This window comes from Protomyctophum parallelum (assembly GCF_964188405.1).
Source record: "Protomyctophum parallelum genome assembly, chromosome: 18".
Classification (NCBI taxonomy): Eukaryota; Metazoa; Chordata; class Actinopteri; order Myctophiformes; family Myctophidae; genus Protomyctophum; species Protomyctophum parallelum.
The window spans coordinates 31,980,660-31,998,816 of NC_139716.1; the positions used below are offsets into that span (position 1 = coordinate 31,980,660).

The 18,157-nt window shown below is 42.8% G+C and overlaps 2 protein-coding genes across 2 annotated transcripts in view; both read left to right on the forward strand.

Annotated features, from left to right (window-relative positions):
- Positions 1–18,157, forward strand: part of fgf11a (fibroblast growth factor 11a) — a gene marked incomplete at both ends in the record, with an annotated part of 140,771 nt that overhangs the window by 71,121 nt on the left and 51,493 nt on the right. The window contains one exon of the mRNA XM_083789209.1: positions 13,918–14,028. Within this exon, the coding sequence (XP_083645335.1) occupies positions 13,918–14,028 (111 nt within the window). The remainder of the gene's footprint in view (positions 1–13,917; positions 14,029–18,157) is intronic.
- LOC310875615 (CMP-sialic acid transporter-like) lies at positions 1,767–2,768 on the forward strand (the record flags this gene model as incomplete). Its single annotated transcript, XM_083788903.1, has 1 exon — positions 1,767–2,768. One exon carries the CDS (start codon positions 1,767–1,769, stop codon positions 2,766–2,768), a length of 1,002 nt encoding a protein of 333 aa, XP_083645029.1.

Genomic DNA, 18,157 nt, shown 5'->3' on the forward strand with positions numbered 1-18,157 from the left:
CTGCTGATTGGCTGATATACGACTGTATTCGCAGCGATCCAATCCGCATTACTCACAGAGGAGAGGGATTGTGGGTGGTGAGGGGGGGGAAGGGGGAGGGGGAGGCGGGCATGGGCGTGAGAACTAGAGGCAAAGATGAAAGTCGGGAAGAGCTGATGGGTTGAAAGGGAAAGTTTGTGTGTGACTTACTTACCGTTTCAAAAAGCGTATAGCAAAGTTTGGATGGAGGTGGCTGGCTGGGGCAGAACGTATACTATAAAGTCTGATTGATGCGTATAGCTGCATGCGTGGGTGTTGCACACTGCTGGAAGTCTGCGATCTACAAGCTCCCATGAACGCATCGCTGGGCTTGTGGATTGGCTATTTCTTTCTAGCACGGAACTTTTAAGTACGGCAAGTAGAGAGAGAGGACAGCACAGGGGTGAGTCCGTTTTTCCACATCGATCTGGACTCCTGTGTGCGTGCGTACGTGCGTGCATGCACACGCACGCACGCACACACACACACACACGCACATACACACACACTCGAGTCGCACATCGTATATTGCCACCTCTGTTTTGTTTAATGTTCTAAATGCTTTTATTTATACTTTATACTATAGCTTGCAGATCGGCAATTTTGGGGCAGTTTGACGAAACTTCATAAATCTGGCTTTAAGCAGTTTCGCCTCATCGCAAATCTCTGGTCCGATCTTAGGCTTATAAGAACACGACCGTGACAATAATGTACATGATGTCTCCTCGTTCCTTCATGGCTGAACCCATTTTGGGGCGGGAACCCCTTTTGGTGTCAGCATTATGTCATGCTTTAGCTATTGAAAAATAGCAGACCTACAAGCTCTATGAGCTTGTAGGTCTGCTATTTTTGAAAAATCGAAGAACGACCGACATAGAAACATAGCTTTTTCAGAAAACTCTCAGGATGTAGAAGACATTTTTTGAATCTGATCTCAGGTCAGATTGGGTTAACTCAGGCGTCTCTTCCAGTTAACGGAACACTTTGACTGTGTAGTTCTACATTCACCTCCACTAGCTAGCGGGACAGCAGGTAGATTGTTTTACAGTAGCTTGTGTTCCCATGCCTCGACGCTGTAACCCTGGGTCAGCGGCGATTCCCATCTGTCAGCGCTCTGCGCTCAGAAGCCTTATTCAGCTCGGGCTGCATGGAGCTTTCCCTGCTGTGTTAGGGAAATGAAAGAAAAAGTATAAAATTCATTAATTTGAAATATACTTGCATTAGTTTCAAGTATACTATCAAATACTTAAAATTCATTTATTACATACTCAATTTATATTTGTTATACTAATAAAAGTATATTTCTAATACATTGATAGTATATTTTAAGCACAAGCACACCATTCCTGGCCGAGCCGCACGTTTTGACGTATATGTTGCGGGGATTGGTTAAACAGTGCGGCCGGCCATAGGCGTCAAACTTTGAAAAAAGGAAAATACAAGTTTCATTATTATTTTGAGGACTTGCTACAGGACTATAATGGACTGGTGACGTCAGGAGTATGACAGGACATAGGATATATAATGGACGACTCGAGCTACAAAAGTGAGAAGGCATCGAGATGAACCAACCCTCTGATAACCCCATTGCTGCAGACCCCTTTCCACAACAAAAGATGGCTAACGACTGGCCCGTGAGTCTTTTGTCCGGCTCTCTCCGCCCAGGAACGGTGCCTCATGCACAGGCAGACCGGAGCTCCGCAGCTCCGGGGACCCCCGCGGCCCCGATCCACGACAAAGGAACAACGATGGCTAACAACAGACCTGTGAGTCTTTTGTTCAAATTGTATTGCTTGGGCGTTATGACAACAATCTCAGTATCGTATGCAGTGGCAGTGCAGTACACCAGAACAACAGGACAAGCTCAGTATGTCTCAGCTACTGTTGTGTTCACTGCTGAGCTCATAAAGTTATTACTGAGTTTCTGCATGATGGCAAAGGAAACCGGTCTCAGACTGCTGGGAAGTTCCATTGTGGAACATGTATTAATTCCCAAAGAGTTGATGAAACTGTGCGTTGTATCTGTGATGTACGCACTTCAGAACAATATGGCCTTACTGGCCTTGAGCAACCTGGACGCAGCCACCTTTCAACTGACCTACCAGTTGAAGATACCCTGCACAGCCCTTTGTTCAGTTTACTTGCTGCGCCGCACTCTCAGCGCACGCCAGTGGATCTCTGTGATAGTGATTGCCGCGGGTGCCACCCTTGTCCATTGGAAACCTGAAGAAGTCACTCCCGGGGACCAAGACCCTCTCGTTGGATTTGGAGCTGTTATTGTCGCTGTCCTGTGTTCTGGACTCGCAGGCGTTTACTTTGAGAAGGTACTGAAGAGTCCACATAAAACAAAGTCCCTGTGGGTGAGAAACATCCAGCTGTACCTGTCTGGCACCCTGATCAACTTTGCTGTCGTTTTCATGTGGGAGGCTAACAGGACCATCATCTTGGATAAAGGATTCTACTTTGCTTACACACCCTGGGTGTGGTTAGTAGTGGGCTTGGCCAGTGTGGGGGGTATGTATGCATCCGTCGTAATACAGTACACGGATAACATTGTGAAGAACTTCGCTTCCGTGGCTGCCGCCCTTATCACAACCGTGGCTTCGGTCCTTTTGTTTCGCCTCCAGATAAACCTCATCTTTGCCTTTGGAACATTGCTCGTCTGCGTGTCCATCTGCCTGTATGCTCTTCCAAAGAACATGTGCAAGTTGCAGAGGCCAGCCTCAGATGAGGAGGAATCCATTGTTTGAGGCTATGAAAAATAAATATATCCATATTTAAGTACACTTTTAGCACAGAAAGTATGTTAAATGTATACTTTTAGTGTCTCGAATCATATTTGTGATTTAGTGTACTAAATGAGAAATATATTTCAAATAGTATGAAAATATGCTTTTCATGAGTGCATTCATTTTATGTTATTACTTTAATACATAATCACAAATACATTTTTTTTTTTTTTAACTAAATTTTTATCTCACGATTTTGTAACCCAGTTTTCTTTTTCACCCAGTGCCAATTATCTAATGCAGTGGTTCTCAACCTGTGGTACGCGTACCACCAGTGGTACTTGAGCCCCCCTAGGTGGTACGCGGAAGAATCTTCCCAAAAGATCAGGGATGCCGCGATCTGATCCACGGATCGGATATCGGGTCGATATCAGCCAAAAAACGTGATCGGGATCGGATCGGACTACAGCGAAAATGGCCGATCCCAAGCACTGCAAGAACTCCACTCAAGTCCATTCCAGTACTCCACTCCAGGACTTTATTCCTCCAGCAGTGTTGCGCTCATAGACTGCTACAGAGGCAGTCATATGGACAGTAGCAGACTAGCAGTGCACAGTGCCACTAACCAGCACTGCTGCTCAGAAAGCACTCTTAGCATATTTTAAGTAAATATATTTGTAGATTGTATTTTTTTAAATGCACTCTTAGCATATTTTAAGTAAATATATTTGTAGATTGTATTTTTTTAAATGCACTCTTAGCATATTTTAAGTAAATATATTTGTAGATTGTATTTTTTTAAATGCACTCTTAGCATATTTTAAGTAAATATATTTGTAGATTGTATTTTTAATACATTATAAATGCAATACAAGTATAAACTTTCAGTATATTAAGTTTAAGTACTAATGTGCTATAAATGCTGCCAGGTGAAATGGGAGTGGCTAGAGGAAGTCCATTTCCCAGCATACACTGGGGCGCCAAGGACCGTGTGTTATTGTTCTTATTTGTGTTATTATTTGAATATTAGAATGTATACTGGAGTTATGTTATTGAGTTATGTCATTGTGTTTAGGGTTTTGTTGTGGAGTTTTTTTGGTGATTTATGTTTTATGTGTTTTTTTTAGTAAAACCATGAGTCTAAATGTCTGTTTGGTCAGTCTCTCTCCCCTTTTCCCATTCATATGTATAGTAGGTTGCTCCAACAAAGAGTTATATATTCAAATATATGCAAATGTATACTTTTCAGAAGTATATATATATAATGCTTAAAATGTATTTGGAGTATAAAATTCATTAATTTGAAATATACTTGCATTAGTTTCAAGTATACTATCAAATACTTAAAATTCATTTATTACATACTCAATTTATATTTGTTATACTAATAAAAGTATATTTCTAATACATTGATAGTATATTTTAAATGTATTTATTTAATACTTGATATACACTTATAATACACTATAAAAATACAAATATAATATAAGTATGCTTTTCACTCATCGGAAAAAGTATACTTGGGATACTGGAAGTATATTTTCAATTTAACACAATTCTTTGTCACAAGGGTTAAAAAGTATAGAAAAAATATATTTAAGATATGTTTAACTAGATCTGATAGTGTATTCTAGATAACAAAGTATATTTTAAGCACATTAGTTCATAATGTTATTATATTAACACATTGGTAGTATATTTTAAATGCATTTATTTAATACTTGATATACACTCGATATATTCGAAAATACACTATAAATATAATCTAAGTATGCTTTCCACTCATCAGAAAAAGTATACTTGGGATACTGGAAGTATATTTTCAATTTAACACAATTGTTTTTGTCACAAAAGGGTTAAAAAGTATAGAAAAAAAATATTTAATATATGTTTTAGCAGATCTTAAGTGCAACTTAAGTATAAAAAGTACAACTTAAGTGATTTCAAAATAACACAATTTAAATTAAAATAGTTTCAAGTACAAATAAGTACATTTAGTATACTTTAAAAAAGTATACTAAATATATTTCTTTTTCGCCTGGGTTGTCAAGGTAGGGGTGCACCTCAAAAAGCCTGGACCCAAACCTTATAGCGTTTGTCTTAGATTCTTTAAGTTAATTGTGTCATGGATGTTCTTTAACCCATTTTGACCTGAGATCAGATTCTGAAAATGCTATGTTTCTATGTCAGTCATTTTTAAAGCGTAACATAATGCTAACACCAAAAGGGGTTCCTGCCCAAAATGGGTTAAGTTAATTGTGTCATGAATGTATTAATATAGCCATAAGGAATATGTTGAAAGACTGAATCTTTCCATCCATAAAAGATATACTAGGCCCTCCGTCCGTACCTTGAGTCCTGTGCCCCCCTTGTTTAGATGCAAACATGGTTTATTCGGCACCTGTAGGATTCGATCAGAGTAAAGTATATCCATGGACTGATTGTTCTGACAGCTCGACTAATACAGCATATCACCAGGCAGAAATTTGCCTTATGAAAGAATGTATAAGAATGAATATTCTCCCCACCTACAGTACAGTATAGACTTCTGTAATAAAGAAAATAAGTTAAAAAAGTTAAAAAAATAACTTCTCTTCTGTAAGTCCTTGACATGGGAGAATGGTCGACATGAGAACCACACTGCGCCAGTTTGCAGTCTGAGCAGGCTTGCTTGCTCATTTTAGCATATTTGCATAATAGGGGAAATGTTCTAAGCATAGCAGAGAGCAATGCCCTCTGGGACAAAAGTAAAGTCTAGATAGATGCCATTGTCTGGAGGTACAGTCGCCGGACATGCTGTGATTAGCTAATAATTGTTGGTTATGAAATTGCAACCCCTAAGAAGCTGCCCATACTGTCCTCATTCCTCACCTCATTGTCCCGTCCTTGGTCAACCAAACAGGCTGACTGAGGATGTCATGCAGAGAAACACAGTCTTCCAAAGTCTACAAATGCAGATGAAAAACCTGTTTACTCCATAGGAGAACAAACAGTCCTGCAGATAAAGAAGGAAGTCTATCAGGATGACACAAACAGTTGGGTGGCCTTTCCACTCCCCATGACCACGCCTCCCCAATAACAAACAACAAGCCAGTCAATGCCTCGCCTCGGAGGAAGAAGCGACATCTCATTCCTGTATCTAAGATTGGAGTGAGTGCCATCAATACCTCCATGGTAATTTGATGAAGGTGAACCATTCATAGTGGAGGCACGTGCAACATCTCTCAAATGTCTTCTGGCATCGTTGGAAGAATAAGTACCTCTCTGCTCTACAAAGCCGCAGGAAGTGGCACTCAGATAGGCCTAACATACAAGAAGGGGTGGTTCACCTCTGGAGGAGCATGCAAGACTTTCTTGAGACCCATAACAGAAACTGTACTCCTCCTGCCCATCACTGATAACGAGGACAATGTGAAGAAAATGTCATTTTCAGTGGGGAGTGTGCTGGCTGAGACTATGTCCGCCAGTGGGTGGTGCTGTTTTGCAGGTTGTTGAGAAGAGGGTGCCTTGTTTTAGGACAGGTGTTTGTCATTGTCATAGCTGGCTCTTGCTATGACAAACATTAGGAGCAGGAGACAGTCGCAAGATGAACAATATATGCGTTTATTAAATAATAGGCCTATACAAAGAAACTAAAAAGAACTGCAGTGCTTAACATAACGAATGATACGGGGTGTGTAGTCAGTGGTGTAGGGGTGGTGTATGGATGTGTGATACATGTGTGGATGGAAAGAACAATCAAACATAAAGGAGCTGAGGCATGGAGGCTAATGCAGGGAGTGGAGGCAGCAGGTCTGCCTCCTCTGGATCTCTCTTCTCAACTGGGATGAGTGTGACATTTATAGCCTCTGGGAGACACCGGGCCCAGGTGCTCTCCCATCAGCCATCAGGCCAATGCCCTACCCAGGCTCACCTACAGGATGACAGTTAGGCAATAGGCAGGCATATTCACCACTCATTATGTGTGTGGGGCATCACAGTCATTGTGTAATCAAGTCTCTGCTGAGCCTGCTCAAGCTGTGCTAGATTGTTATTAGCAGTGCAGCACACTAGTGTCTTCACTTCAGTTTTGTGTGTGTGAAGGCAGACTGACAGATGTCCCCTTTTCCTTGACAAAGATTGTCTGTGAGTATCTTTTTGCATTATGTAATTAATTATGTGCCAAATGAATGACAATTTATTATATATTTTTTTTAAGGGGCGCTAGCTCCTCCTATGTCCAGCTTTGCGGATATAATGATATCCACCTGTTTTGGCGGGAATGTACTGGGGCTCATTGTGTGTGTGCTTCACTTCTTTCAGCCAGTGTTGCCATATCTGCTTATTATAAGCAACCTTTGGCTTTTCTGTAAAGTTGCTTGTAAATAAATGATAGTTAGTTGGTTGTGATTTTTGGTTGGTTGTGATTTTTTCCTAAAGTGTACAGTAGTTGCTTATTTGGGCTTGCTTCCTAATGTTGTTTAAACCACTGGTTCCCACATCTATTCACGTCAAGAAACCCCAGATTAATTTGTAATTGTCCACGGACATCCATCTGAAAATATTTTGTGCCATTTTTGTTATCGCTGTGAGCTTGTAGATCTGCTATTTTCATGTGTGCTTGTTTTCATAGACCTGGCCACTTGTTTCTCTTGCAAAATCTGGCAACAGAGCAAGAGGAAGAGGAAGTTATGTACGCACAAAACACAATTATGAGACATTGGAAACAGGTCAATAACTACAGCCAGTACGCCGTATCCTTCCAGACACTCGTTACTATTTTCACGAGCCTTGGTGGTACTGTGGCCTTGAGTGTTTATTTATAATGGTAGACTGGGGCCTTGAACCGTCCGGAACGCAGAACAAACTAGTGTGCGACTCATGTTAGACTGCAAGAGACGTAAACAAACGAAACATGGAGGTGGAGGAGACACCGCACATTAACCCTACATTAACCGTGTTAATGTAGGGGTTCCTGACCTTGACATGAAACAGTTAGAGTACCGAAAGCAATGTTGAATTGTTTGATATCCACCAGGAAATGAGAACTGACTCTAAAAACATACAAATCTCCTACGAGTAAACAGTCCAGCACAGAGGTCATCCAAACCGTCAGTAATCTCCTCTTATGTACTTATGTACTGGATGTGGTACAAACACATGTTTGTGTGTGTGTGTGTGTGTGTGTGTTCGTTCTGAAGCTTAATTTGGGATTAAAACTCAGGATATTGCAGATTACCTCACTCCACTTTTGACCTTCTGCGTCTAGTCTTTTGGCATCCGTTGATGGTTGGATTTGATCGTTTAGTGGTTATGGAGCTTCAATCTCACTGGTAGAGAAAGCTTCAATCTCACTGGTAGAGAGAGAGAGACAACCAAATGCAATTAGGCACGTTACATCAGCCTGTGGACCTTTGAAGGGAAATTACATACAGTACTAGCGGCTCGTTACATCAGCCCGTGGACTTTGAGGGGAAATTACATAGCGGCTCTTTGACAAATAAGCGGATGTCAGGGCTTAGCTAAAGCTGTAATGAGCTAGCATCCGACACTTGACTATAAAGACGAGGAATTAAGATAATGTTGGTGGCTTCCCGCAGTGGTGAAAATTGGACACTTTCACTCGTTCTTACATCCCTCCTATCCCCTCCTCTCTCTGTCAAGCCAGGCCAAGTGCCAGCTACACTCAGACACCCCTGTCTGTCCTCAAACATGTCGGGCACTATAGGCTAGTGCTTCTCAAAGTGGGGTCTGGGGACACCAAGGGGTCCTTGAGGGGGTTCCAGGGGGTCCCCTGCAGTGAAATGTATTAATTCAGCATAATTCCCAAATTACAATCATTTTTAAGTGCTTTATCCATTTATGCCTGGCTATTCACTGATCAAACTGAACCATCAGTGATGGTCAAAAATATTTATACATTTTAAATATTGTGGTGTCTATAGCTCAAACCAAGTCACAGGAGACGTGCAGCAAGTGTGCCCAGCGGGCGATATTTATTAAGAATAAGTAACGAAGCACTGGATTTCAATAGGCAGCCCAACAGTCAATGTGTCATAAGTTAAAGTTCTTGTGCGCGGGTTCCAGTCTGGGGACCCGCTGGTAAACAATGCAACTCAGGTAAGACAGTCTGTTGAATAAACTACACGTTACATGAGTGGTCGCCACTCTGTGCGTGCCGCGGGGAATAGAAAGCAAACTGTCTTTCTCACGTAACCGTCTCGGGCCTCCAGTGAGTGTGAGGATTAAGGCTGGGCTTGTCCTCCGTTTACATGTCACTATCCGGTCCATATTTATCCGGCTCCTTTTTTTAGTGGTCCTTTTTAGGACGCCTCATCAGAGGTCGTGCTGTATCGTGCATTTGCCTATGGGACGAGAGAGAGAAGGTTACTAGACAAGTAGGCATGTCACACTCTGTGTTTAGTTTTTAGACCAGTAGGTCCAACCACACCGCTATACGAGCACAAACACTGACTGATGGGAGGGCGGCAAGTTTGTAGAGTTCAATTCAAGTTCACCGCGCAGCTGGGAGAGATCTGTCTGATTAAGGACGTGTCTGGGGAACAGGGCTCCAGACTAATTTTTTCACAGGTAGCACTGGTGACACCTACCTTTTCATTAGGTAGCACCACCAGAAATTAGGTAGCACCATATTTTTCTTTGTATAGCGTGGTATTATTAATACATGACCTTATCATGATGATAGTTTTTAATTTCCATACCATAGTTTTTGAAGCATAAACGCCTTAAATTAAGCACATAACATGGAATATTAATATTTTCTCTCCCTCTCTCTCACTCACACACACACACACACACACACACACACACACACACTATATATAGAGCAACATATAGAGCTCAACTCAGTGAATGAAACCAGCATGATGCCCTGCTCGCACGTTGATCTCATGCATAATGCACCTACTTCAAGTGTTTTTATAAGATACCTGGGCTGGGCATGTTGGCATTAAATAAACATTAGATTCTATATGAAATTATAATTAATAACCTATAGTGCTATTTTAATAATAATAATAAACTTTATTTATATAGCACCTTTCATACATAAATGTAGCTCAAAGTGCTTTACAGAGCAGAAAAAATAATAAAAACAAAAGCAAAACAAAACAGCATTAAAACAGGCATGCAGTTTAAAACAATAGGACAATAGCGCAGTGTCAAATCAGGAGAAGGCAGTGGTACAAAGATAAACAGATAAAGCAGGGCAACGACATTAAAAAACAAGCAGTAATACAATACAGTGAGGACATGAATAACAAAAAAACAAAAAAAATCACTTAAAAGCAATGTTGTAGAGGTGGGTCTTGAGCTGAGCTTTAAAAATGTCTACAGAGGCTGCCTGACGAATGTACAGTGGGAGCTTGCTCCATGCCGACGGCCCGTAGAAGCAAAAAGCTGCTTCCCCGTATTTTCTAGTTGCCACCTCTCTAGGCAAAGCGAGCAGGCCAGCAGTGGAAGACCTTAGGGGCCGGTTTGGGACATATTTATGCAGGCAGTCATGTAGGTAGGAGGGCGCAAGACCATTGAGAGCTTTATAGACAAGTAAAATAATTTTAAAATCAATCCTAAAAACAACCGGAAGCCAGTGCAGTGATGCCAAAACTGGAGTAATAATGTTCTCTCATCTTAGTTCTAGTTAAAACTCTAGCTGCTGCATTTTGGACAAGTTGTAATCTGTCAGTTGTTTTCTTAGGCAGTCCTGAAAAGAGTGCATTGCAGTAGTCAAGCCGAGAAAAAACAAAGGCGTGGATTAGCGTTTTTGCATCGTCCAAGGACAAATAGGCTCTGATTCGTGCAATATTTCTAAGGTGAAAAAAGGCAATCTTGGTAACATGATTAATGTTAATTTTACATACCATTATTATCATTTGGCTATATCTATGAAACAGAGACACACAACTTACCTTCTGCATGGGCATGTTCAACCTCAACATGGCCAACAAGGATATTACATGGTTTTCCATCATCAATGACAATGATACGGGCATAGATTATCTGATTTATCTCACACTCTTTGGTGGAGTTATCAGTGGAACCGTCTAGCATGAACGAGAGGTAGGGGGTGATTTTGTCAGCGGGTTTCCCCCTTAGTGTGTCTGCTATCACGCCCACAAACTGTGCACATCATGCAGTGTCGTTGGAATATGTAGGGATCACGTTCAGTCCGTTCTTCTTCATCAGGACCATCTGTGTTTTGTATTTGGTGAACGGGAGTTCCTCTTTCGCGATGTTGTACGCAGTGTTAAACTTGATCATCATTTCAGCATTCTCAGATGAGCGATTGCTCTCCTCTACACGACTAAATGAGGAGTGTAGAGGCTCGGCGCTTCTGGTGATACAGCGATCCCTGCACGTCTTGTGCTTTAGGCTATCGTTGTGCAATTTTAATGACTGAACCTTAAACTGTTTCGAACCATTAACAAGTTGTGTTCTGCTGCCTGCAACGGACGGGCCACATGCCACAGGCTGATCAACATGCTTGCAATAAACACACACCTCGTATCGCAACCACGGGAACTGTGCCAGCCATTGTTGCTGAAAGGAGTACTTTTTTCTTGCCCCCCCCCCCCCCCACCAGTCTCTTTGGCCAACCTGTCGCTGTCCTCTTCACTCTCAGAATATGAGGTTATAGCCGGTTCCACAACAACTTCCTCTCCACCTCTCCAATTATTGAGCGTTTCATGTCTGCATCTGTGTATGTTTTCTTTTTCGGAATTCAGTGAGCGCGCCGCTTAATTGTGGTTGTAACTGACGCACATGCGCAGGCACGTGACGTCACTCACATGCATGCATGCGAGCTACTATCTAGGCACTCAGCAGGCAGGCAGAGAGAGAGAGAGGGGGGGGAGAGAGAGAGAGAGAGAGAGAGAAAGAGAGGGGATTCGATTGAGCCAAAAGAAAGTAATACTTTATTATCGCACTACTAACATAGCCGCCCGGCGCCCGTGCCTCAGTGTTGAGACGGAGTAAAAATTAAAAAATAAACGGATAGTTTTTTTTTTTTTTTTTCTCCGCACATTTCCAAGTATCACCGGTGCGACGTAATTACATTTTAAGTATCACCATAATAAAATTAGGTCGCATATGCGACCTAATAGGTCGCACGCTGGAGCCCTGCTGGGGAATGTACTGTAGTGGGGCTCCGATGACGTCACCCAAACGTCTCCGCTGTCCTCTGTCTGTCTCTGTCTGTCCTCTCGGTTGTGGAGGAACCTATACCTATATCTGGTGGTCCCCCAGGGAGACTCCACGATATAAGGGCGTTCACCTCTTCCGTATAGCTTGTCACTGATCAAACTCCCTCCACCTCCCCAGTCTCCACTTTGTGGCATTTAGGATTTCCGTGGATTGTATGATGTTGTACAGTATCTGTTTGTCTTAACGTGTGCCTTTGAAGGGTTCAATGTTTCATTAAAGGTATATTCAGTGATTTCACTTAATTCAAATATCACTTTTTTTTTTGTTTTGTTGTCATAATCCTTCCTACTATAGAGTGTGCTGACCATATAAGGAGTTCCTCCCTGTCCCCAGTTAACCCCTGGGGGTCAAAAAACAATAGGTTTCGTTTTTGGCCAAGTGGCCCAGCCTTCATCCAATCAGGATAGAGAGGGGCCTTCCGCCAATCATGATCAAGCGGGGGCGGGCCTTGGTGTGTGTGCTGTTGGCCTGTCACGTGTCCCCCCACTGTAGTGCGTACATTTCCACATCGTGTTACCGGGGCAGACCGGGGGGTTTTCCAATTCACCCAAATCACTGAATGCTCCTTTAACTTAAACCCCATAGCTACTTAGTTCACCAGGGTCCCCCATGGGGTCTACACTTGGTCCCCTTCCCACTACACCACATCTCTTTGCTGAAAATAGCAGATAATAAGCTCACAATGCATCGCAACGTTTTGTGAGCTTGGCTATATGTTGGTCGAATGTTCACCCGAGAACAGCGACACTAGGTGTAAGAGCCATTATGACCTAATGTTTTCCTGATTGACAATGTCATTGCAGCTTGGTCAATGTCAAGGCCAGCCCAGGTATTTAACCAGGCTCCTGATCAGGCACAGGTGTTGCCAGTTGGCAGACGGCAGAGGCTAACAGTTTTCCACTGTGTTCAGGAGGGCTGGTCGCCTGTGTTTGTTACAGTTTCTTAATTATTAGTTTATCTGTATGTTGTATAGGAAAATGACTGCAGAAAATAAAGCAAAGTTAAACTCAACGGACATGTTTTGGAGATCAGTTTGTACTGGCACACGTAAGAACTTCCACCTGGCCGTCGGCAACCAGTAGTGCCATTAAGTATAGGACTTTAGGCACTACAGTAGGGTTGATGTGAGTGTCAGCATGGTTTGCTGTTATTTTTCCCTCATGTTCTGAGCTCCATGGCAGTGACGAGGCTGCTCTCTCTACAGCCATCCATCTTTGATGAAGCTTTCCCCACTTAGCTGCTCGTTACTAGCACACAAATCTATACATACGCCTGCACACACGCACGCATGCACACACACACATACACACATACACACAGACGCGCGCAAACACGCACCCGCCCGCCTGCCCCCCCCACACACACACACACAGTTTCCCTCTCTTAAACCTACCTTGGGAGCAAGTCCCTTTTTACAGTAACCACACTCCAAGGTGCCATCAATCCTGTTGAAGGCCACAGTCAACACAAATGTCGCTATCCGCACGTGTGTGTGTGTGTGTGTGTGTGTGTGTGTGTGTGTGTGTGTGTGTGTGTGTGTGTGTGTGTGTGTGTGTTGGGAACAAAATGTTTGTCCCCAATTTGATTTTACTGTAGTTTTGTTATGGTTTTACTAGCCTGGCCCAGCCAGTGCGCTTTCTGGTATAGAGGGGCGGGTAGTGCATGAAGTGTTGTATAATATTGGTTCACCGATCTGAGTGCCCGACATTGCAGTCCCCCGTTTGATCCCCAGTCGTCCAGACCATTTTCTGCATGTCACTCCCATACTCTTTCTCTCTCTCTCACACTCTCTCTCTTCACTGAACTCAAAGGCTCAAAAGCAGTTAGAAACAACAGATGCATGCAGCTTCTCTCACATTAACGTGTATAGATTGGGTATTGTGGTGGTGGTGGTGCTAACGTGTTGCTGTGTGTGTGTGTGTGTGTGTGTGTGTGTGTGTGTGTGTGTGTGTGTGGTCCCGCGCTGCAGAGCCCCAGCTGAAAGGCATCGTCACGCGGCTGTACTGCAGGCACGGCTTCTACCTCCAGATGAAGCCGGATGGCACCATGGAAGGCACAAAGGACGAAAGCAGCTCCTTCTGTACGTGGCTGATCGCACGCACACACACACACACACACACAATCACACCAGTGTTGTTTTTTGGCAGCAAATTTTGATTTTAGTTTTAGTCACAGTCTCTTGAATAGTTAAAATTTAGTTTTTAGTCAAATTTTAGTCACCTGGAAGGTTTTACTGTTAGTCTAGTTTTAGTCGACTAAATGTCATAAGATTTTAGTCGACTAAATCTACAGTTGATTTAGGTGCTATTTACACGAGGATGGTGTTCATATAAAACGTCAAAATAAAGTATCGTTTGCTGCTGTCATTTAGACGAGAACCGTGTTCTCAGGAGGTGAAAACGCAACGAAGTGAAACCACCTCCCAGAGTGGAAATATTTGAGAACGCCGTTTCCTATGGTCTCCATATAAACAGGCAAAACGGTGAATCCGCAAAACTTATGACATCATGGCTCATATTGGCTCACAGCGCATATGTTTATTACATTGATGCAGAGCCATATAATTACGATATAATGGAGTTCCTGAACAAGCCTCCCTCCTCGCCTACAAAGTGCTGCTCATCAGCGATGGTGAATGTAAAACCATGATGTAAATAAAAAGCCTTGTGATAGACGGCAGCAGCGTTTATTTAATAAATATATATCATCCCGTGGCGCGCGCAGAGCAGTGTTGCGCCGCTTGCGTCTTCTTCTTGTACGTGGGTGACCTGTCTATTTGGCAGCCCGTTATCGCCACCTAGCGACAGTATAGCATAATAGCACATTATATCATAACGTGTGCGTTCTCGTGTAAAGGGTAAGAAAAAATGAGAACGCAACGGGACTTTGACGTGTTATATGGAGATGGTCGCCGTCTAAAAGAGGCCTTAGTCGACTAAAATGTGTTTTGGCGGGCCTCGATGCGGTCCTATAATGACTGATTTTACACTTCTTGAAAATAGCCGATCTACAAGCTCACAACGCGCCACAGCGCGCCGCGTTGTGAGCTTGTAGATCGGCTATTTTCAGCATGCAACCAATTGTAAAATGACGTATTCTGGATCTCTTGTCCACTAGTCCCTTCCTAGCATTTTAGTCTAGTTTTTATTTGTTGACGAAATTGTCAGTGTATTTAGTCTTAGTTTTAGTCATCATTGCTTAGTTTTCATTCAGTTTCCGTTTAGTTTTCGTCAGTGAAAAAAGGTAGTCGACGAACATTTTTCGTCTTAGTTTTAGTCGACGAAAACAACACTGACACACACACACACACACACACACACACACTGCAAGATCCTCTGTGTTATATTCTTACTACTGTATGTTCACTCTTTATTCCCTCTTTTTCAACCGTTTTCATATGAAGGTACATTATTTATATAGCATTTAAAAACCACTGCTCTACACCAAACCTCTTTGGTGTAAAATAAGCTTGTTGAATGTTTCCCGGCCTCCCCCCCACCATAGTGGAGACATTAGGTGTTAATTTAACTCTAGGAGCGTACACAAACACATGCAAATAAGGTATAGATAGAGTGTAAAACTAACACTGTGGATTTCTTGCGGTGCAACACCTCATTACACTCATTCAGCCAAACACATCCACAAAACGCTGTCTCTGATACAATCGCTTCAAAAGCAATTAGTACAAACACGGCACTCCAGGAGGTTTGGCACTTTTTACATTTTACGAAGCAATTCCAAAAATGCTTTCGCTGGCTTTGTCTTATTACTTTTCCAGGGATGTGTGTGCAAAGTTTAAGCACACGCCAAAAACTGCCAACTAAAAAAAACACACGCTGTGCAAACACAGACGCATTAATCCCCATCTGTGTCACTGTGTGTAATGTCTGTCTCTCCTGATCCTAAACCGCTGTTCTCTGCCTCGTTGGGCCATCTGTTTGGCTGTCTTATGTGTTAAGTGTCAGTCCACACACACACACACACACACACACACACACACACACACACACACACACAATATGCACACACACGTATGCACACATGCACGCATACACATGCACGCCCACACACTTTTTAAAATAGCTGATCATCAACAGCTCTCATTTAGATTTGATTTAGAAGGTGATTTAGAAGTGATGCACGTAGGGTTAAAGTGCTTTAACTGGTTTTGACAGGTTATAGTGAACTAATTTAGCAGGGGACCTCCTGGCACCCCTTCAATGACCCCTATAGGGCATACATGGGCAACTGGCGGCCTGGGGGCCACATCATACATGCGGCCATCACTTAATGTGGCCCGCAAGTTAATATCAGAATACTGATATTATTGATTTCAGCTGTTACAATTACAAACATGCAAACATGACCCGCGCTTTAATTACTTTGTTATTGTTTTGTGTCCGATGTATTTGTATTTAGTTCATAAAGTTAACATAACTATAACCAAATGAAATTAAATAAAAAGGTTACTTTTCAGGATTCCAAATTCAAAAATAGAAAAACATTATTCATCATTTCAATTCAAATATAGCAAAAATAGACAAGTGCGACATGTTTCGAGCTTGTAGATCAGCTATTTTTTGCAGTAAATATGCAATGTGGCCGTCCGGAATGAGTGTGGAAATATACCTGCCCTAGAGGGTCCCCGCACCCCACACTGGTGAGAAGTGGCGCTCTGTGTAATGAGGACTCTGTTCATCTCAGTGGGCTGTTTGGGGTTGAATGATTCACACAGCCACGCCGGAGGCAGCCATCTCTCTCAGCGCTATCTCAATCCTGCACCTGTGTGTGTGTGTGTGTGTGTGTGTGTGTGTGTGTGTGTGTGTGTGTGTGTGTGTGTGTGTGTGTGTGTGTGTGTGTGTGTGTGTGTGTGTGTGTGTGTGTGTGTGTGTGTGTGTGTGTGTGTGTGTGTGTGTGTGTGTGTGTGTGTGTGTGTGTGTGTGTGTGTGTGTGTGTGTGTGTCACCTCACTTGGCCCCGGCGTATTGTTGTGTGTGCCACAGTCTGCCCCCGAGTCTTTAACCCACTTTCAACCTGCATGGTGTCCCTGTTTTGGGCATGTCATTGTAGGGCACAATGTAAAACGGAAAAAAAAGAAAAGTCCCAAAATGTCCCCATAATGCTCTAAAATCTGGGCCAGGCACCGAGTCATTAACGACTTAAACCCCCTGTTATAAAATAGCTTGAGGCTGTATTGCTGATTAGGGTTAGGACCCGCCGCAGCTGTGTGTCCAGTTAGAACTTAAACCAGGATGCTTGGACTTCTGCCTTCTCCCTGAAGCCGACACTTGTTATATATTCTCCGACTATGCTTGTCACGATGACTAAGCCAGTTAGATCTATCCATATATGGTTCTACCACATCTATCTGATATCAGCGCTAGGTCTGCTCGGGCCCAAATATAGGGATTGTCATACTAGACATGTCATTATGTCATATAGCCCAACGTCCTAGTCGGATATCCCCATATATATGGGGACTAAATATCCAATGAGCAACTACTCAGATCCAACAAACATGACTGGAAGCGAGAGTCTTCGTTACACCTGTAGTTCAGTGGCTCTCAAACCTTTTAATGCCAAGGACCCCCAACATGATTTGGCCACGGACCCCTCAGAAGAGAATATCTTGTGTTTAAAAGAAATATCTAAATTATGAAAAAACATCCAATACGTACAAGATTTTAAAACAATTGCAGATGTCCAAGCTTCCAGCACGGCACAGAGTGACGCGCTGTGAAAGTGTGCGCACACACACACACACACACACACGCACACGCACACTGTTTGACTGTTACATTGAGTAAATATCAAGGCTATAGCTCCATGTTTGGTATTTGCTCTTATAGGCGCGCGCACACACACACACACACACACACAGATACAAAGTGACCTAAATCATCTGTGGATTGGGGGGGTATCATCATGGTGATTACTGACCAGAAACATCATATCCCACAATCCCCCAGGGGCGCCCCGGCCGCCTTACAGATCAATAGTGTATTATGGGTTATCCCACGATGTGATGAAGCAGCGTTTTCTTCTGTCAAAACACCGGTCTGGAAAATAAACATCACACTTGGCAGAATTTGGGATTTGTAACCCAGAGGGAAAGAATGTGTTCGTTCTGACCTCCAGTTCTGCTGGCCAACGTAAAAAAATAAATATATATATAAGGAGATACACACAGCGGAATTATGCACCGCTCGC